Source organism: Coccinella septempunctata, chromosome 3, assembly GCF_907165205.1.
Source record: "Coccinella septempunctata chromosome 3, icCocSept1.1, whole genome shotgun sequence".
Taxonomy (NCBI): Eukaryota; Metazoa; Arthropoda; class Insecta; order Coleoptera; family Coccinellidae; genus Coccinella; species Coccinella septempunctata.
This window is the reverse complement of record NC_058191.1, coordinates 3140600-3163517: the sequence shown is the minus strand read 5'-3', so window position 1 is coordinate 3163517 and position 22918 is coordinate 3140600. Positions and strand designations below refer to the sequence as shown.

Sequence of the window (22918 nt, the reverse complement as noted above, 5' to 3'; positions counted from 1 at the left end):
AACGCTTCTTCATAATCCTTCTCCGTCAAGGATTATTTCTATCATTCCATCTGTTCCCGATATTCTTTATGGATGATATTTAAAATCATCCATCAGCAAATCACAATTATGTAACCCCTATATCGTTAATCTAACTTCCAACATGGTTTTCCTTACACAATCGAATATGAAATTTCTTCTATGAAATCTATTACCTTATAATGACTCTAGGTCCAACTTAACTCAGAAAACTTCACCTCTGCAGTGTATTTAGTACAGCAAACAACCTTTAACATCAACGATTTCAATCTAAACGAAAATGAACCAATTGCTATATAATGATCAAGGGTTTCTCGGGAGATCAATTCGTTATGATACTCAACCCTGGCGCCCATCTGACCCAAAAAAAATTAAAGAAACCCATCTTTATACCGTTCATTTCCCTTACTATAAGTCATTATTACCGGACCTCCTTGTTATTCTACTTAGGTATAATCTGTGGAATGGGAAAGGTCGATTATTCCTTTTTCAGGACTATCAGCCAAAATGTCCTGCCACTACCCAGAAAAAAGAAGAAGAAAACCCTTTTCAGGTTGTGACTCTCCGGATCAGTGAGAGCCCCTGGAATCTGCGAAAGGGCAGGAGTCGATTCACTTCTCCTGACAGGTCAATCCTACAGATTTTCCTGCCGCTACCCTGATCTCCTATCTGATTAGGTTGGGCTCCATCTATCTGGGGGACGCCTAATCCTGGTAGACCTCCTTACCACCCTTTCTGCTTCCTCTTGATCGTTCTTCATTACCTCCTCCTCATCATTGCTCTCTAATCCTGTGTCTGAATTCCGTGTATGTCTCCCATACCCCTGTGGAACCATTATCGGATGAAACCTCCGAGGTTTCCCTATTTCCGAATCTGTCTCACTAAAATCCTCAAATCTTTCCTCTCTTCCTGACAAATGTTTGTCAGGGCGCTTTTTCCGAACCTTTGCGACATAAGGCTTCAGCCTGTTTACTCGAACAATTCTGCTCTCCCATCCCCCACATTTTCGTATCCTACAGGTTACCGAATCAAACACTTCCTTGATCCTGTATGGCCCTAACCATTTCTTTCCCAATTTTTCAGATACCTCCTTGAAATATACCAAGTCTCCTACCCTAAATTCCATCATCTGATCTTCCTCTGTATTGACGTCCCATGATACTCGTTTACTTGATTTCGACCCCCTGGGTCTATTTTCCTCTTGATACTCCACTTCGTTCGTATCCACTACTATTTCAGTAAACTTCTCTTTGCACCTTTTTCCTTGTTCCCTGTTATCATCCTCATCTCTCTGTTTCTTCCTAGTATAACCGGTACTAATTTTTAAATTCCTCCGAATTTCCTTCCCAGTTCCTTCCATGCAACTCCTTTGTTCATGGCAAACATCAGTTTCCCAGTTACGCCCCTGATCTACGTCGATCATCTGCTCTACGTTATCGATTATTCCCATATTCGATTCTGCCAACTGGCATTCCTCCGTCGCGACCGTCCTTGGCACGCGTTCGCTATTCCCTGACCACTTTTCACGTTGGTACCCAGTGTTATTCCCAGCCATTTCCGTATTTCTCGGTCCATTTCCAAAATTCCTAATATTTTTATTTGGAAGTATTATTTCCAAGTCCTGTTCCGGTCTCCCCTTGAATTTTTCATTACGAATTCCTAAATCCTCTTGAATTCCTTCCGCAAGTCCTACCGCGGAACTAGCTGGCAGGACCCAACCACCTGTTCCTGTACCGACTGTCCTATCAATTCCGTCAACGATTCCCTTGTTATTCTGTTCACTTTCCATTTTACCCTTAGCTCCCACTTGGACACTAGCATCCTTAAATAATTTTACCTTTGGCTTTATACCCTCGACATTTTCCGTCTGCGTACCGGACTCCTTAAACTGTGTCCTAATTTCCACATTTTCCTTTGGTTTCCTTAACCGTTCCCCATTTGTGTCACTTTTGACATTATCTTCCGCGTACGACTTATCCTCCAGTACAGTTTTCCCGGCGTTCCTCTCAAACCCGGTTTTCCAACGAACAACTTCCCTGAAGTTTCTGTTGACCTGAATCGTTCCGGTAAATCCTTTACTTTCTTCATCTTCCGCACATAATTCGCTTTCTATATCCCTTTTATTCAAAAATTCGAATCTCCTACCCCACATCATAACGGACGGCTCCCCCTCATAACTAATATGTGCCTCATTTGCACTGAGAAAATCTCTCCCTAAAATAACTTGGACGTTTCCTAACATATCGTCATCACACAAAATAGCCGTCCAAGTTGTACCTAACTTTCCTCCCACAGGTCCCACCAAAATATTGGCCGTACCCCAGGTACGTAAACTATGACCTGTTACGCTCGTCAACCGATAGTCGACCTCCTCTCTATTTATTCCATCTTCTGGAATTATACTCCTATTTACAAGAGTCACCGCGGCTCCCGTATCTACCAAACAACGCCTCGTCCTTCCATTTATGTTTAAGTTAATCATGTGAGGTGCATCAAATAACCCTCCGGAATTCACTTCCGGGATCACCATTACCGAACGATTCTTACTTTCCCCCTTATATACATGCCCCCCTGGCATCCCCGAATAAACCTGCCCTTTTAAAAATTTCCGGCCACTATCCCGGCAGTTGGATTTTGGCCCTCCCCGTTTAAATCTTCTTGTCTCCTCGACTGAGACCCCCTCGAAAATGGAGGCGATCGTTTAGGAATAGCTCCCGTACTTCGCCCCCCTTCCTTATCAGCATTTCTTCCTATCTCCTTGCTTTCACGTTGACCCCAGGCCATATTTGCTTCACCCCCTCCTCCAGGGGGTGTAGTTCTCCGTATTCTATTTTTCGAAAAATTCTCTCGTCCCTGACGATTTTGTCTTGGGCAATCCCTAGCCCAATGACCCTTTTGTCCGCAACTATAACAACCTCCCTGCGTCCTTTGCCCTGATCTGTTATTATTCCTACACTCTCTCGCAAAATGACCCGGTCTACCACAAGAATAACATTGCGCTGTATTCTTCTTTGTCTCTGCAAATTTTCTAATATTCCCCCTTTCATCCTTCGAGTCGTGCCCCTTTTTCCCGCAATGTTGACATCCCTCCGTTGCATCTACCGCCGATACCCTCATATTTGATGTCCTTCCTTGTATCATCCTTGTTGCGGTCTCTTGTAATTTGACCAGTGCTTCCGCTTTTTCTAAATCTAGATTTTCTTCTCTTAATAAAGCTACCCCCATATCTTTCATCAAGTCTTTGCGCAACCCTGTTTTAAACTGATTTAATATCAACTCTTTATTTTTCTTTTTGATTCCCGCTTGTTCGTCTAGCGATGCTCCGCCCAAATCTTCCCGGAGTAATTCCGCGCCTAAAATCCGCAGCCTAGTACAAAATGATGAAACATCTTCATCATGTCGCTGGAAACAACGACTTAAATTCCACTGACTCTCCCCTGGCAATTTTGATGGTGTAAATTTTAAAATTAGCCGCTGTTTCAATTCCGAGTATTTCAATTTATCATACGCCTCATCAGACTTAAAATATTCGTACGCCGCGCCTATCAGTTTTAATTTCAATAGAGTAAGGGTTTCTTCCTCACTCCATCCGTCCAATTTCGACCTCAACTCTAATTTGTCGAAGTACCGCTTCGCGTCTTTTCCCGAAAAACTATCAAGGGTTGTCGCAATCATCCCCAACGAATACATAAACGGAAATCTCATAACATCTTTCTCAGCCACCGCAGGGGTGGTAGCACTAGCACTAGCCGCCGGCAACATTTTTCAAAACCTTGTGAATAACCTCAATAACAATTTAATCCGAAAACTATCTTTAAACTCCGCAAATTAAACGAGGAAATCAAAACAATTATATCAGATTCACGATATTTCAAAGTATGAATCAAGTATTCCTATTCAAAAAAAAATCCCAAAATACGCTGCGCACACACGATAGAATTAATCAAACTATAAACGCCAAATACTCTCTATATTCAAAATATATCAACCTTATATGGAAACGCCCTAAAAGACAAATTATATAACCAAAAAAAAAAATATTATCCTGAACGCAACTGTGATCCCAAAATAATTAACGTCCTGAAAGAAAAATTATATCACCAAAAAAAATATTATCCTGAACGCAAATGTGATCCCAAAAATAATTAACGCCCTGAAAAAAAAATTATATCACCAAAAAAAAAATATTATCCTGAACGCAACTGTGATCCCAATAATAATTAACGCCCTGAAAAAAAATTATATCTCAACAGCAAAAGTAAAATGTCCTGAAAAAAAAACCTGCCACCCTATCTTGTCCTAACCTTCCGAATTATTCTGTAAATCAAACCGATCCAAATATTACATTCAACTGACTTAAAATTCCGAAATATTCTGACGTTTATTTGATCAAGACACTTAACTTGAAATTACCAAAATTCAAAATTTCACTTAATTGAAACCAATTAAATTCAAATGACCGAAATTCAAAATTATTTTATCCTCCAAATTGAAAAAAAAAAACAAAAAAAATAATTCAAATGATTTCACCCTTAAATCCGTGTTCAAATTCTAATAAAACAGCATTAAAATACGTCTCAATTTTTCTTATCTGGTTTTTCTGAATTGATTTTTTAATTTCGCAAGAAAAAAATATTTGAATAAAGTAACTAATTCTCAAACCCACCTTTTGTAACAAAATTACCGATCATTCAACTAGTCACCAATAACCACAAAATGAATTACTATGCTCGCAAAAATAAATTTTCGATAAACTGCAAGTCCAAATTCAATAAATCCGCGCACTCAACTTTGCGTTCAAAATCCTACGTAATTGATACTCAACAAAAAAAAATTTTAAAAATTATTCACTTCAAAACCATAAAATTCCTACAAAATCAAAATTTCCAACAACACACAGTGAAATACACTTAAAAAAATAAGTCACCTGAAAACAATAAAAGAAAAAAAAATATATCTTTCACCATCAGCCAAGAATGCACCCTCAAAACAATAAAATTATAGCGAAAAATTTTAATTCAAATCTTCAATACTGATCAACTACTTTATCAATTTTTCTCAACGTTTCCATCAATAGATTAATTAAATCTTCCACAAATTATTGAGCACCAATGTTCTTCACAAAAAGTTTTTCTAACTATTTCCCGATTAAAAACTTGATAACTTATCCGATTTTGAAATTAAATTCAGATCCACCACAACGGAGAGTAAATAACAAACTTTTTCTAGCTCTACTCAATTTTTCTAATATCACGGCAGCTAGACTTGAACGAAAACAAAAAATTTCTGTTCCCGACTCTACTTAACACTTTTCACAAAATAACTCGATTATTCTTTTGAAATAAACGAAAATCGACGCAAAATGAAATTATTCTTGGCAATAGAAAAAACTCAGAGTTCCTTCATCCGAAAGTCCTCAAATTCATTGATATAATCTCAACTAAATCCATCAATCAACCCTTAATCAACCACAAAATTCTTAAAACAAAATTCTCTCAATACTTCTACAATGGCGCCGACTGAATTGTTGGATTTTAACTCGACTCGCTTCAGAAACAACTAAAACTTTAAAAATCAACTTCTCAAATAAAACAATTTTGGTATTCTACCCCAGAAAAATCAACTTAAATCCCACCTAGCTGTCACCAGTGTAATAACGCACCCCGTATCTCGATCAGTAGAAGAGCGGCTTTCCACTGATCATGGGGTGATTATTTTTAGATGTTAAATACACAAAAATTGAAGGCCCTCGAAGGGGAAATAATGTGGATCCGGCCCGTCGCACGAAGGACAGGTCTTGAAGTTGAATATTATTATTTCTGGGGAGATGTTTAAATGAAACTCATGAAAAACTTTAACAATTAAATCTATTGGAAAAATAAAATTGGAACTTCTCTACAAATACGTACTCGGTCGAAGACGACCAACAAAAAAATCTTCAATTTCTTAAACACATGCAAATAAGCGCAAAGCAATAAAACATACTTTCATAACCAAAATCTTGGGTTAAAATTCAACTTCCCAACTTAGCGCTCAATAATAAATCAGTACTTTATCAAAGAATTTTAGAGGAGCTTTCAAGACTCTGGACGAATAAACTTGGAACTTTCTACCTTTTCTGCGTCTGCTGTTTGTCTGACGCTGCCGATGAAAACTTTTCGACACCAGACTTTACCCGCACTAATCGGCGAATTCTTTATATCTGGTCTTACTACGAATCAAGAAAATTAACGATCACTCCTCGAATGTTACTTTACTGATTTCCGATAAACTGACTTGAACTTCAAATTATTTCCAAATTTCTTCAACTACCTAATTCCCGATATTCCGTTCCTACTTCAACAAAACCAACAAAAACAAAGGACTGGACTTTTCTTTATACTGAACTTTTCCAAATATCTATGAGCCGACCGAGTCTCCGATTCTATTCCGTGATCTACCTAGACTTTTCTCTTACTTCGTGAAAACCTATTTATTCTAAGTCCCTTTTCTCTTTCCTTAATGACTGACTCTACAATGATTTATAATTTCTCTACTTTTCCGTACCGACTCGAAGGGGTATATTTTCCGATATTTTACAGATCACGTTCCCGGACCGACTGACTAACTTTTTCCGATGTACCTTTTTCCCCAGTCTTTCTCTCCCACGCTATGGGTGGTACCAAAACGTCCCAAAATCGAAATCATTGGACGATCATTATTGCTGAGTTGAAAAATCAGCGTTCCCAAGCTGGACGGTTACAAGAATATTTCGACTACTCCGCATTTTGAGAATTGTTTTCTTCTCAGGGTCTCCAGACTAATAAATCTTTCTTAATCTACATGACTAACCATTTTCGCTTGTTCCGAAGTCCCTATCGCCGGATATTGGGATCAATTACATAGGCCGCCGATCACCGGTTGCTCTCTGAAAACGTAGGGTATTAATAACTGCTGATTTTCTGACTGAGCGACACTAACTCTTTCAACTATTATCGAGCTGGTTATTATTGAAATTCCCAAGATTTAATACCGTCTGATCTCAAGCACCTCGAAGTATCGTATTTCCAACTAAAAATCGCCTCTGCAGCACGGCTGCAACAATGTATAAAAATTCTAGCGATACCTTTTTCGAATTATGCCAAATTTATTCGGAATCTCGTATTCCGATTTATTACACTACTCTGTCTAAAAACCAGAATGTTATATTACTGTCCTAGGATATGGAGGGCATAGAATTTGTTTTGAAGATTCTAGAAAACCAAACAGTTGATGATTCAATAGAGAATTGCACTCTAGAGAGCCCTTCGAAGTCAACTCGAAAATGAAAAGTGGAAAAACAAAACAAAAATATTTTCTCCCAAACAGTGTCAGATATTGGGAAGTTTGGTATAAAAATATAGGTTTTCGAACACGTTGAATCTATTACAGGCAATTTCGAAAGCCTATCTTCGTTCGTTCAGATTTTCATCTTGAATATGGCATTTTTCAAAAATTGCAATTTTCAATCTGCGATATCTCCTGTTATATTCGTCTGATCCAATTGGGATTTCCGGTTATATAATCAGCGTTGCCTAGGCTTCCACCCTAGCACAAAAACTCGATTTCGAAAATCTCGATTTATTGGGTCAAAAATGAGCAAGGGGTTAGACCCCTCTAAAATGACATATTTGCTACTCTGTCTAAAAACCAGAATGTTATATTACTGTCCTAGGATATGGAGGGCATAGAATTTGTTTTGAAGATTCTAGAAAACCAAACAGTTGATGATTCAATAGAGAATTGCACTCTAGAGAGCCCTTCGAAGTCAACTCGAAAATGAAAAGTGGAAAAACAAACAAAAAATATTTTCTCCCAAACAGTGTCAGATATTGGGAAGTTTGGTATAAAAATATAGGTTTTCGAACACGCTGAATCTATTGCAAGCAATTTCGAAAGCCTATCTCCGTTCGCTTAGATTTTCATCTTGGAAATGGCATTTTTCGAAAATTGCAATTTCCAATCTGCGATATCTCCTGTTATATTCGTCTGATCCAATTAGGATTTCCGGTTATATAATCAGCATTGCCTAGGCTTCTACCCTAGCACAAAAATTCGATTCCGAAAATCTCGATTATTCGGGTAAAAAATGAGCAATTAGACCCACCTAAAATGACCTATTTGCTACTCTGTCTAAAACTCAGGATGTTCTAATACTGTCCTCGGATATGGAGTGCATAAAATTTGTTTTGAAGATTCTAGAAAACCAAACAGTTGATGAGTCGATAGAGAATTGCACTCCAGAGAGCTCTTCGAAGTCAACTCGAAAATGAAAAATGGAAAAACAAAAAAAATTATTTTCTCCCAAACAGTGTCAGATATTGGGAAGATTGGTATAAAAATATAAGTTATTGAACACGCTGAATCTATTGTAAGCAATTTCGAAAGCCTATCTCTGTTCGTTTAGATTTTCATCTTGGAAATCGCATTTTTCAAAAATTGCAAATTTCACTTGAGAATTCGTCAAGACTGCATCGAGCTCGATAAAATCTTCAGATTTTAAACTATAAAAGTTGCTCTTTCGGAATATGTTTCACATTTTTATCGACGGTTATTTTTATTGAGAGAAAAACTATTCTAAAAGTGACTATCGAAAAATTTCCAAAAAGATGGAATCACTTAAATTCATGAGTGCCAGATATTCGGAATTTTGGTATGAAAATATAAGTTTTCGAACACGCTGAATCTATTGCAAGCAATTTCGAAAGCCTATCTCCATTCTGTCAGAATTTCATCTCGAAAATGGTATTTTTCAAAAATTGCAATTTTCAATCTGCGATATCTCCTGTTATATTCGTCTGATCCAATTGGGATTTCCGGTTCCATAATCAGCGTTGCCTAGGCTTTTACCCTAGCATAAAAACTTGATTTCGAAGATCTCGATTTTTTTGGTCAAAAATGAACAAGGGGTTAGACCCCCTAAAATAACCTATTTGCTACTCTGTCTTAAAATCAGGATGTTCTTTTACTGTCCTCGGATATGGAGAGCATGGAATTTGGTTTGAAGATTTTAGAAAACCAAACAGTTCATGATTCAATAGAGAATTGCACTCCAGAGAGCTCTTCGAACTCAACTCGAAAAGTGGAAAAACACCCAAAACTCTATTTTCTAATGAACAGTGGCAGATATTCGGAATTATGGTATGGAAATATAGGTTTTTGATCACGCTGAATCCATTGCGAGCAATTCCGAAAGTCTATATCCCTTTTTTTCCGATTTCAAACTAAAAGAGTTGCTCTTTCAGATACGTATCACATTTCCTTCTACGGTTATTTTTATTGAGAGAAAAATGACTCTAACGGTAACTATAGAAAAATTTTCAAAAAGATGGAATCAATTGAATGATCGTCAAGACCGAACGGATGCATCGAGCTCCATAAAATTTCCAGATTTTTAACTAGAAGAGTTGCTCTTTCAGAATATGTATTACATTTCAATCTACGGTTATTTTTATTGAGAGAAAATTCACTCTAACGGTGAGTATCGAAAAATTTCCAAAAAGATGGAATCGTTTAAATAATCGTCAAGACCGAACGGCTGCATCGAGCTCCATTAAATTTTCAAATTTTCAACTAGACGAGTTGCTCTTTCAGAACGCCCACTTTTTAACGTTTCATGTAATATCAAATAAATAATCTTAATTCTTCAAGAAATTTATCCCGATACACCTACCCTTATCATGAAGCTCCAATTTGATCAAATGATCTCCAATCCATCCCGGCATTCGATTAAGAACGCCTTCCAGAGGAGTGAGTTGTTTCTTGGCCGGCCATAGGAATTTCTCTGGTTCACTCATCAAATCATCAATTTTATTTTTCCCTCCTCTACTGAAAGCAGATTTCTGTCTTGAATATTTGGATTTGTCGTTCATATTGTGGTAACGCAATGGCCAAAGGTTGACAATAGCAGCAATATTACATTAATGTCAAATATACAGTAGTAAAATGTGCATAGAAATTATGAATCTCAGTGACAAATATTTCTTTTTGAACTGTGAATAGACTCCGGGTAGACTGAGATCCGGAGACTCGAGATCTTAGAGTGAATGTCCTGAGATTATTGAAGAGATGACACGATTTCAAGACTCAAAACGTGATCACTAGACTGCAGAGTGCGAGTGCAGATTTAATACCCTCGACCAAAGATTATAAAGTTTGGTTATAGGATATAATCTTTGCCCTTTCCGATATTGGTTTCATTTGAAAGATCTCATTAATTTACTTTCGTTCTACTCACACTCACCACTCAGTTTCTTTTGCTCACCTATGTACATTATTCATAAACTAGGTTGAGTATCACTTGTGTTCATCGTTGAATTGAATTTTCGAGAACTCGTGAAGTGTAAGTGAGCAAAACTAGAGATTTCGAATGACCCCATCAATATCGGAAAAATCCGTTGAGGTGCCCTGCTAGTGTAATTTTGCACCATCAGCAGGGCACTTTGTCTTTAGTCAGCTCACCAGTAATCTTCTGAAGTGAAAATATTTGAATGAGTCCCAGTTTGAACTTATGATTTATGGCACTCAAAAATATAAGGTGATCTGGCCAATTTTCAAGAATTGAAAAATGCCGATTCAACTGAGTTGAATAAGTAGAAGTTTTATTGATGAGTTATGAAAGGTTTTTAGTAGAAAAATTGTGAAACGTTACAAAATATAACTTTATAACGGAGAATATTTACACCACAGGCTTTATAAACTTTTTTGTTGCAAATTGCCTATAGAATTACTCTGTGTGAAATTTGGCCAGTGATGACTGGTGCACCTTGTATATATCCAGAACATAGACTTATAATACATTTTATATATATATTTATAAGTCTATGATCCAGAGTGCCCATTGAAATATTTCACTGAGCCTGCCACAAAGATAGAAGAAGAATCACACTTGTCATTCTTGTTAACCTAAAACCTTCATAACACAACATTACAAACTGTCAAAACATATGTGAAGAATTCAAAACAAAAATAGGAAATTTTATAAATGAAGTGTTTTGTCGAACCAGAAGATACGGTTTCTGATTCTTTGCAAAATATCCTTTTAACACAGATTTTGACATTAACATCTTTAGTGATTGGAATATGGATAACAATTTACCTACTGAGTTCGATATAATTGTAGTGGGTACAGGTAATGTCCAAAATTTATATTGCCCCCATTACTATCTACTCATTAGCTCCTTTGCGTTTGAATGTTTCAATGAATTTAATTCTATCGAACATTCCATAATAGAATAAGTAATACCTTTTTTATTCCAGGAGTTGTTGAATCTATTGTCTCCGCAGCAGCTAGTAGAAATGGAAAAAGAGTACTTCATCTAGATAAGTAAGCGGTAAGGTTTCTTCTGCTTCTTCCATACTGATTCTTTTCATTCAGCAAAAGTTACTATGGAGGACATTGGGCATCATTTAACCTTGAAGATTTCCAAAATATTGGAACAGACGATACACTTCCGACACAGACAAATACATATCAGAGTTTCGGTAAGGCTGGAGAATTATTCCAAGCCTTTGGAAATGATCTGAGGAACATAAGAAATTTCCAAACCAACTGGCATATAGAAAAGTGAGTAGATTGGTGCGATATATAGATATGATCAAAGAGCGTAAAAAGTTCCTACTCATTGAAGATATTTTCAAGGCCCAAAAGAGAAAAGTGATATGAATCGTTAATACATATTGATAAAAAAATTGGTAATAGGTTTGTTCGTAGAGTGGTTTGCAACGGTTGTGAACTGTACAGAGCAAGCGCAATTCCATTTTAGGGTAGCGAAAATCCATTTGCGCTTGCTCTGTACAGTTCACAACCGTTGTGAACCACTCTACGAACAAGCCTAATGCATGTCTCCCTATTCTCTATCTATATCAATCAGGCAGGGTTCCACAATCATTCTGGTTGTGAAATGAGCAATATATTTCTGTCCTCAACTATAGGAATACATATTATTATGTAGTATTGCTGAATTTTGGTTAGGATTAAGTATTTTAGCAATAGTAAAATGTCACTTCAAGTGTATTGGTGTTGAGAGGTATCCACCTAGAAAAGGTAGAAAACTGGGCACTTTGTATCGTGTTGTCAAGATTGCCAATGTGCATATTTCTTTTGAGATAAAAAATAGAATATGATGTTCACATCTATTGTGCACCAAATTTTCACAATCTGTTGTGGATTTGGATAACTTGGGTCTAATTGTACTCAAGGTGTTACATGATATGAACACAAACAGTTTGTATTTTTATTATTGTATCTATCTGTTCTCTACATGGTTAGTTGAAATTTATGTTATGGACATGGCAATATCATCCACTAGGCCATCTTAGGTCATGCCCTAAGAGCGGACAATTCTTGGCAAATTGAGGAATAAAAAACTATGATGAACTTAAAGAATCATGAACTCACTCAAATTATTCATTTTTACTTGAATTTTCGCATAGGACCTGGCAAAAAAGTTGGAGGTTTTTCATTCTGTTACTCAGTTCAAAAATAACAACACTAAAGGACCAGTAGAAAAAAAAATTGTTTCTATGGGGGCCAGATGGTCTCTTGTTGGCGAATTCAAAAATCTAAACAACCTCTAACAACTACTCCGTCCTACTATATGGGGTGAGTCTTTGACTTGTACAAATATTTTAACAGTAGATTCTTGAGGTCAAAAGAAACACTTTGTTTCCATATCATTTTTTCCGATTCTTCCCTGATAAAAAGATATAGCCGTTTTAAGTTCTCATTATGAGCTGTGCCACCCATGGAAAAACAAAATTACCTTCAGAATAACTATCTGTGATAATACACATCTGTGGATCTTTTAAAAAGAGTTGCATTCAGTCAAAGTACCCAATTTTTCGAATTTCACATCATCAACATCAAATTACTCTAAAACGGCTCATTATACGAGAAAATATAAAAAATAAATATTTTCCAAAACATTCAAATATTCATTAGATAGCGTCCAAATTAGTTTCAAGAGTTGGGTTCTTCGAATTTTTGTATTTTTATCGTACGTAATGGCCATAATGAGAAAACTGGAGTAGGAGAGTAATACATCTTGTGTTTGAAGAAGATTCAACAAATAAATGAAAAACTATAATATATTCCGAAATTCATTCCATTCGATAAAACCGTTTGTGAGATAGAACTAATAAAATCATTTTTATGATTTTTTAACAGCCTGTATCTTTTAAACCGAGCCGATGTGGAAAAAATGGTAGAGGCAAAAAGTGTTTCTATTGAACTCAAGAATATACTGTTAAAATATTTGTACTAGTCAAAGACTCACCTTGTAGAACAAGATCAAAAGTTGATCTACCTTCGAAATCGATGAGAATACTGGTAGATTCGATACACTGGCTTCGACGAAGAAAATTTACCAGTCCCAGAAGTAAGGCGCTCAGGAGTTCATGGAAACTGCCGGCAATAAATCGTTATTGTTATATTCGAAAAATTCGAAATTATCAAGGTAGAAGACACAGGTACAGATGGGGTGAAGACTCGTCCAAATTTATGATGGAAGAAATGAATATGGCGAATTTTCGATGCAGAACGGCAATATGCCCATTTTGAAGTAAGAAGAAGAAGAGGAGTTGCAAATAATAGATCTGTATTCGAGTGTTGGCCTATCAGCAGTGGTACGATCAACCGACAACTTATCGATATCGGATTCGATAAGGCGTTCTCGGCAACCTAATTACACCCGTATAGTGAAAGCAAATCGCTCATAGAGGTACCAATTTTCACCTACTCAACTTAGAGGTAGGTTAGTTGGAAGAGGGGGAAGCGGTTGTGGTAGCTGGTTCTCGTGAAGTAAAATAATCTGATCTGGCTAGAAATATTTCCAAGCTTGGAACATATATTTCCAGCGGACCTCGCAATGTTGCACTCATGTTCCCTCAATAGACGGAAGGATTGACAGTCATGAAGAGGAGATACATGGGCTCCCCTGGCCGAAGCAGTGATAAGTCCCGAATTGGCATTTTCGAGAAAAAGTTGTTGTTTGAGTCTCCGAAAAAACTTTGGAAGAATGAAATGAATACAAGAATCCCCAGACATATAAGCTTAAATGATTAATATTTACGTTGCCATTTTTGTATTCAGTTTACATAATACAAACATGTAGTTATATTTTTCCACCAAACTTTTTACTTTCATTTCCGTTCATCCTGGTTATCTACTGCTTCAATCGGAGTTATTAAACTTTCTCAAGTATAGTAAAATGATTAAGTCATTTTTCACAGTGAGAATGATGAAGAAAGAAGAATTAAATTGGGTTTGATGGATTTCAAATTGGGATTTACTAGACTTTAGAATCCAGCTCCTTAAATAAAAGACGCATCAGAACTTGGGACAGCCACGTTTTCTACCCTTATACTGTAGAATTGCAGAACCACCAACTTTTCTCATCAAAATAAGTTGAAAAGTTCAACTGCGTCGAAATTTTTGAAACATTTTAAAACTGCCTGTAAAACCTTCTGTCCGTGGACAACTATTTCCGCAATCATTACAAATATTGTGGCGCAGTCGTCCAAGGCCGCTGTGTGAGTCGGTCCAGTGCGCCAATCCCCGTGTTTTCACATAATATAATAGCTAAATATGATAATAACAACAAAGATATTAATTTTCGGAGTTATTATCAATTACATAACAACAAAGTGAAAACAAGTCGTCCACACATCTAACTATAGTTTAAAATACTGTAATCTTTGACATACTTCTTTCTTTAAACTCTAGAATTGTGCAAGACTCCAATTCAACAATTATTAGTTCATCAATTCTCTTACAAAATATGTTATATTCCATCAAATTCCTGGTGCTTATAGGTGCAAAGTTATACAATGTCATAGACTTATAATGAAAGTCATAAAAGTTATTATAGTCTATGTACAATATGCACATGGTGGCTTATGGGAGGTTTGAGCTGCAATATTTGCAGCTCTTGAAATCTCGGATGAGGTTGTTTTGTTTAGAATTTCTGATCGGGATATTTTTAACTATAATAAAAAAAAAGATTATTATTTAATAATGAAAGATTTAAAAAGTGCACATTTGTAGTCAAACTCATGACAGGATGAAAAAACATAAGGATTCGGAAACTGAGCTGCATACCACCCGCCGATGTGAATATCAACAAGTGTTACGATCTGAATTGAACTAGCCAATTTACCTTGGAATGTGTCCTATATTTCCACTAATTCAGCAGGCTGGCCTGCTTATTGCAGGCCAACATGCGCGTAAGAATTAAGAAGGTGCAGCACGTTCAATTAACGTCAGAATTGATGCCAGCGGTAAAATAATGATAAGAGTGATAACGCCTTAACAGGAAGGCAATTAATACAATAATAAAAATTTATTCAGATGCATACCACCCGCCGATATGAATGTCAACAAGTGTTAACTGTCTATTGCAGTCGAGACTGCAAATTGATAGCCGAGGCTAGCAAGCAGGCAGTATAGACAGTTTTTTTGCCGAGGTGCACATTACATTTTCTCGTCACCCTCACATACCTTTATGAAAGTGAGTACTCACTTATGTGCTGTGAATCCAATCCGGCAGTAGTTGCCAATTCCCTCATCTCTCTAAAATCTAGCAGATGTCGTATAGAATTAATTTGACAAGAGCAAATGACAGTTATTGTCACAGGCACACTCAGCTTTTTTAGCAAATCCCGGATCCCGAAATTGATTGATCGCAACCGTCGTAGGTATTTGTTTCTAAGCGACAAACAGAGCGGACGAAAAGTGTTTACGGATGAAGCGTATCTGATGCGGATGAAAAATACTAGCCAAAAATAGTCGACTTTTCGTTCGGGAATTAGTACGTTCATGTTTTATAATGAGGTCGACGAAAAACGACATTTACAGAAGAAAAAATGTGAATTGAAGAATTTTTTTTTGCGGATATAATATTATGTAGATTTCATGATAATTTTCTTGAATGACATTTCTAACTAGACAAACATGGGTGAATCAGTAATGTATCCTTAATGATAAGTTTTCTAGGAACTTGCCTAATATCTCTGATGCTTCAAGTAGTGAAGCACCTCAGGAAAAGAAAGAAGAGAGAAAAGAAACAAATGATGAGACTGAAACGAATCCTGATGATAAGAGTGCAGGAGATTTGGGAGAAGTGTTAGGTGGAATTTGTGAAGAAACTGAAAAATTGCAAGTTACAGTTCAGGAACAAAATATTGTAACGCAAGCATCTTTGAAAAAAGATTATAGGAAATTCATTATAGATCTTTGTCCGAAGGTAATTATTCTCAATGCCTCATTGTTTTGGAAATAAATACAAACAAAAGTGAGAATTTCATTTATTACTAAGTTGTATGCAAACTCTTTCTTTTTTCAGCTACATTTCGCTCGAGGAGATTTCGTGGAACTACTCATATCATCGAATATCGCTCGGTATTCAGAATTCAGAAGTGTTAGTAGAGTGCTCACTTGGATTAATGGAAATATAGAGGTAGTTCCATGTTCCAGATCGGATGTTTTTGCTAACAATAAGGTTTCCGTTGTTGAAAAAAGAATGTTGATGAAATTGCTTACTTCAATTGAGGAAGATGAGAAAAATTTAGTTTGTACGTATATTGAATTACTTCATATATGAGTTGATGATCAATTCATTTGCTTTGTATCGAATTCGTTGAGTCATAAAGAGAAATCCCTAAAATGAACATTTTCTCCAATTTTTAGTGCCAGCCGAAACTACTTACAAGAGTTTGCTTAAGAGTAAAAAGTTGTCAGATAATATAATACATTTTGTTTTGTATGCATTATCGATGAGCACTGATGAAACTTCATGGTTAGATGGAATAAGAGGCACAAAAAGGTTCCTTCAAAGTTTAGGCAGATTTGGCAGGACGCCGTTTCTATTTTCGATGTATGGAAGTGGAGAAATAACACAGGCGTTTTGTAGGTTAGTTAAAAAAAAGTTTTCAATATTTCCCCTGGATTACAGCCTATATTTAATACTCAATGGTCAATAGTCAACGTTATGTTTGAAAATGTGTATGATGAAAATTTCAAATTAAGAGATAAAGCCATTAAAAAGGTTTAATATTTAACAATTAGAATCAACAAATCCTTTGAGTTTTTTTGTAGATTGCGACAAATAATATTTTCAAAATTCCATGCTCAAAAGCTGCAAATTCTAGAGGAATCATCACATTTCTGAATGGCAAATAGACTCATTTGCGAGGAAGGTTGAATAGTTTTGCTGTTTGATTTTGCTGCAAGTGATTTAAAAATTGAATGAACTTAAATTTTGATTTTCGCTGAGTTACGGTATGCTATTGAATAAAAATATGTGAAATCATTTTATATCAATCAGTAGCAAAAATCATTCATCCATTTAAGGTTAAGTGCTGTGTTTGGAGGTATATTCGCACTGAATCAGCCTCTTCACGGATTCTTCACAAATTCTGAGAACCTCTTCCAATCTCTAATATGTGGGGAACAAAGAATCAGTGCTCCATATTTGGTTATGAACATGGGTATGGTTCCGTCTCAGTTCCTAGAAAAAACAGAAGTTAGAATGATATCCAGAGCCGTATTTATAACTGATAAGTCTCTGATGGACAGCGAGAGGGAACATCTGACCCTTTTGTTATATCCTTTGAAAAATAAGAAATTGTGTAGAGTTTTAGAATTGGGCACACTGACCGGAACATGTCCGAAAAATTTATGTGAGTAGTTCTTCCTATCTTTATATTCACACTTGTTTTAGATATTTTTTTCGAGTAAAAACCTTATACAAAATTGAGACCAGAGCACAGTAATAATTTTCAGGAATTATTGAAAATTCGAGATTGAGCAGGCGATTCTGTTGAAATTCTGTAGGTACTCAGAAAAAAGGAACAGTCTTCCGTATGTAGGGGTTAATCTGACTGAATATAAATATTCTGACAATACACCCACAAACAAATTTCTGTATACTCTTGTAACATTGGATTTATGTCATTTTGATAGATCTGGATAACTTTGAAATATGCATCCAAAGAAATAGGCTGCTTCATTCAACAACTATTCAACACCTGCCCATCAATCGGATAAAAATAGCATATCTCATTGGGACGAATAATGTTTTCCGACTAAACTAGCAACTGAATTGCATGATTTTTTCCAGAACGAGTTATGTAACTACTGAAGCTGCTATTGCCACTGCGAAACACGTATAGTGGTTGAATAACTCATCCTAGTGAAAATCATATAATTCATTTCCTAGGTTAGGTTAGGTTAGGTCGTTAATTATTGATGAAAATCTATCAGTGTCAGCCATCAACTTTTAGGTTTGCCTCGGGCTGTTATCGAACATCCGACAAACTAAAATTTTTTCCTTACACATAACTTAATATATCATCGTTTTTTTTCTATCCATATGTTTTTTCTTATTTAAATATAATTTGTCTTTTCACAGTCTTAGTACATTTAACTGCGGTAGGAATATCAAGTCCAGAAGAAGATCTGCAAGAGTGCAGGGATAGCCTTTTCACTTTCGAAAATGATTCTACAAACAAATGTGGAAATCCAAGAATATTATGGTCGTGTTATTTCTCAATTCCCGATACCAATGATCAGAAGTTCGAGAGTTCATTGCCTAAAAATATATTCGTATGTCCAGGACCTGATACTGATCTTGATTACGATTCTTCAGTGAAAAAGGTTCGTGTGTTTCCTATATGAAAGTCTGCTAGAGAATGTGCAGGTTGAGTTTTTGATTTGTATATATATTTTGACAGTTTTTACTTCACTATTTTTCCCGATTCGGCCTAAATTGAAAGATATAGCCATTCTAAGTTTCCATAATGAGCTATGCCACCCCTGGAAACTTGACACTGAAGTTTTTCTAAGCATTAAATATACCTTTTCAACCTTGGAAATAAGCTACTTTATTAGAAAAATAAGCAGAAACTCACTCTTTCCATTTTACTTCGAGAATGAGGTAGTTTCTATACCACAATAAATGAGTTACTACAATTTCGTTGGCGATAATACTGAATGTTCTCCCGATTCCATTTTCAATAATAAAATAGAATTCTGTTAACAACCTCCCATATTAGCTCTGATATTTATCTACAATATGTAATTGTTACGGATCTTACCTTTGTTGAGTTTTTTTTATGTTTCAGTTGTACTTGTACATATGTTAATGCGAATTCATTCCAGTTTTAAACTAAACGTACAGCGATACACATATTGAGTTTCATTTTCTATTATTCTAAGTTTCCAAATAAACCGCAATCACCGCGAAATTGATATTCAATTATATCAATGAGGGCTACCGCGTGTGAATTCGCCGCTAGATGTGCTAGTGTAGCGTGAGGTCCAAATCATAGACTCAACTATATGATTAATATCAAGTTTGTGGTCTCCATATATCTATAATACTATTATTGATATTACGTGTTTAATGCTATAAAAAAAGTGAAGTCAAATCATTGTCAGAAAGGGACTCACACACATGACGAACAAGATATTGATTAGTAACCAAATATTTCTATATTCAATTTCTCCAATATTATGATCTGTGAAATGACAAGTCCCCGTCATCGTAGATAAACAAATCTTGCATTAGTTTGTCTATGTTCAGGACCTCACTCTACAAAGGCGCCAACTGGTGAGCAAAAAAACGGTAGCCCCCATTATATTCAAAGATGTAACAGAATTAATTCTTTCACGTTGTTTATTTCATTTTGTACAAAAATTACCAGATTCAAACATAACCCATTCATTTTCGTGTAAACGAATAAATTTTTCTCTGATGGTTCAATTGTTCCACTTTGCCAAGTTGACGAACACAGAACGATTTGGCACCGTTGGTATTTTTTTCAGAGTGTTGAATAGCTCTTCTATGAGGTATTTCAGGATTATCGATTCATTCTGGACAGCCTGTATATGGGATCCCGGACTTGTTTGTAGATCTTTCGGAGATATGATAAGTTGTTTCAAATATTTTTGTATGTGACAATTCTGCCAGCGTCAGCCTCCACGAAAGTTTTTAAAATAGTCTGTTTTTTCGACATGCTCATTGAAGTGTCTTAATTTCAGGTTGGAATCATATTTTTACTGAGATAAAGTTCGGTTATTGTCACTCTAGAGGATGCTGATTTCTATTAATGAAACAATTATTTGAATCGGTACAGTAGTTTTCAATTCATCCATTATGAATAAACAGTTCTTTGATTTTCAGAACATTAGTATGGATTTCTCGACCGAGTCTGAAAAAATACGTATCATGCAAAAAAACGTATGGTTCATCGAATTTTCTCCATAAACCTTCATGTTCCAATAATTATTCTGCTATCTGAAAAATTCAAAATCGCAAAAATCTGTGTAGCCGTTTTGGAGTTAGTTTTTTATAATAGGGAATACTCGCTCTGACGAAAAGGATGTATTTTTTATGAAATATCTTTGAAACGTCACATTTTGAACTTTTGAAGTAACCATTTCAACCGTTTGCCAAAAAAATTATTTTGCACTCAAAAATGAAAAATAAAAATGGGTATTTAAAATTTAAAGAGTTTCATTTCGATTGCACAAGTTGGCAACATCGACTGAAATATGCCTTGATATAATAAAGGACAACAAATACATTATCTTGAGATAGACTGAGATGGCTGTCTATGAAGTCTGCGACGAACGAGGAAGGTCGTAAAATTTTATCGCCGGTTGCTGTTGAGGCCCGCTAGTGAGTACGCGCCTTATGATGGCTGAATCAACAGCTGTTATTTTATAAACAAGCCATTGTTCTTTTTATTTTCTAGTAGGCGCTATTGCGAAATCGTAAACTAGAAACGAAGTGATTTAAAATTTTAAAAACTTATATTTGAAGAATGACTTTGAATAGTTTTCGGTCTGCATTTGAAAAATTCATGAATGAAACTCATAATTATTCAGTTTAAAGTTGCATATGCAGTGATATCCTAAATTGAGGAGAATTCCCCATTGTGAGCCCATAGATCTATCAAGCCCATAAATTATCTACCTCTTCAGATCGATTCGCCTCAGGAGCTCTGTGAGCTTGTAGAACAGAGATATCACCATAATCCGTTAGAAATTCAACTACCGAGTTCTCTATTCATTTCGGCAAAGACGGCAAATGCACATCAACACATTGAAACAAAAAACACATAAATTTGTATAGCCGATAAATAAAAACAAAACTAAAACATTAAGATATGCCTGTTGAACCATCTATGACATCCGAAGTCTATCTAAATTTCCTCCGAAAAAATCCGTTAAACTTGAAAACACAAACCCAAATTGAAGTATATGTATATACCGATAAGATTAAAAATGTAGATTCTAACTACTACTATTGAATATTTCCAGGCAAGAGAAATATTTTCTTCCATATACCCAGGGGAAGTATTTCTTCCAAGAGCTCCTGATGCCGAAGAAATAGTAATTGAGGAAGAACCGGAGGCTGCTTCTGAAGCTGAAGTTTCCGGTAATGATTCGAAGGAGGAAGAAGGAGAGGTGGAACAGACTAAGGAAGAAACTGAATATACTGAATTTGCTGTAGAAGCAAAACCTTCAACCTCAGAAGTGGATGCTATCAAGGATGAGAAAAACAATGAAGGAATTGAGGAATGTTCTGAAGTTCAGGAAATTACACAATAGGAATAAAAAATATACTGGTATATTGTGATAAAATTATTCATTTTATGTGACAAATAGTTGATGTTTTTAAAGTTTTCGTTCATATTTATACCAATACAGGATTCTTTGTTTGCTTATTATGTTCGGTTCTTAATTTATCTGATTATATTGTATATACTCATACTTTAATTGTCAAAAAAGCGAATTGGATATAAATTGAATTAAAATTTGCAGATTGTGAATCAGTCTCCTTTCATTTCATAATTCATAACTCGGAGAAAAATTTCTGAAATAGTTGATTTAGATAACGTGCAAAAAAACCCAAAAAAAGTCTAAAATTTCCTACAATTCATTTATATGGCAAAAATTTCGATGTGAAGAATAATACACACAATCGATATTTCTCTGTCTAGCGCGGCCCTAAGGCAGTGGCGTAAAATTGAAAAATTTACATACTTCCTCTCTATTCGTACAGAAAATTGATGTGGCAATGATGTCCGAGTCAACCGTCTCAATTGTGATTGGCGACACTAAGCAACTATCTCACTCCAGTCTTTGGAATGTTTATTTTCCATTCCATGTACATATCTATATTTTAAGAGTGGGAGCGCCCACCAAAGTAGCGTAGCACTGACATGGCACATACATGACAAAAGCGATGCATAATTTTCAGGTTTTTTAGGAGTAAGATTCAAAGTATCAGTGCCAGCGGTCTGGCGTTTATAATATAGATTCTATGATCCTTTTGCTATCGATTGGCCTATTTACCAAAATTTTTGGCTGCACAGTTTTTGAAATTTTTTTTGGTTGAAGTGCGATCCACTTCACCTCGTACTTTGCGGTGAAGTGGATAACTTTTTAAAAATAAATGGATATTCACTTTATCTATACGAGGATGGAATTGGATCAGATGAAATGAAAAAAAATCTGTTTTCTTTCTGTGTAAAACTAAACATGTTTTGTTTTAAAACAAAATACAATAAACAACGAAAATAAATTTCTAACGAACATAAAAACTGTCTTTTGAATGAAGGCACTGGCGCAGCTAGGGAAGTGGGCAACTCCCCCCCAAAAATAGCAACAATTCAATTTTTTTTTCTAGTACAAACATTGAAAGATCGTTCGGTGTAAAGCCCCCCTCCCAAACAAAATCGGGGCTGCGCCACTGAATGAAGGTATATGAATGTACTCTATACTCTAGTCAGTCATAAAGGTAGAGATTCAATTCTCCCTTCTTTGGCTTCCAGAGTAAAGATGTGCCTTTTCACAATAGCTATATATCCTCTG

The 22918-nt window shown here is 35.8% G+C and overlaps 2 protein-coding genes and 1 long non-coding RNA gene across 5 annotated transcripts in view; 1 reads left to right on the top strand and 2 right to left on the bottom strand.

The window, feature by feature from the left end:
* LOC123309639 (outer dynein arm-docking complex subunit 4-like) overlaps positions 1–9954 on the bottom strand; it is a 69182-nt gene extending 59228 nt beyond the window's left edge. For 2 of the 3 annotated variants that reach the window (XM_044892841.1, XM_044892842.1), the window contains exon 1: positions 9710–9954. In XM_044892841.1, coding sequence (XP_044748776.1) covers positions 9710–9908 — 199 coding nt within the window. In that variant the 5' untranslated portion in view covers positions 9909–9954. The remainder of the gene's footprint in view (positions 1–9709) is intronic. The other variant, XM_044892843.1, reaches the window with a different exon arrangement.
* Positions 9955–10946: 992 nt separating this feature from the next.
* LOC123309925 (rab proteins geranylgeranyltransferase component A) lies at positions 10947–21873 on the top strand. The gene is made up of 9 exons (XM_044893236.1): positions 10947–11167; positions 11296–11362; positions 11414–11602; positions 16031–16280; positions 16380–16608; positions 16724–16946; positions 17387–17715; positions 18447–18691; positions 21362–21873. Exons 1-9 carry the CDS (start codon positions 11119–11121, stop codon positions 21650–21652), a joined length of 1872 nt encoding a protein of 623 aa, XP_044749171.1. The 5' UTR covers positions 10947–11118; the 3' UTR covers positions 21653–21873.
* LOC123309926 lies at positions 17385–19296 on the bottom strand. Its single transcript, XR_006537304.1, has 2 exons — positions 18946–19296; positions 17385–17543 (listed from the first exon to the last, which is right to left on the bottom strand). It is a non-coding gene; the product is annotated as an uncharacterized LOC123309926 (long non-coding RNA).
* Positions 21874–22918: the final 1045 nt, after the last annotated feature.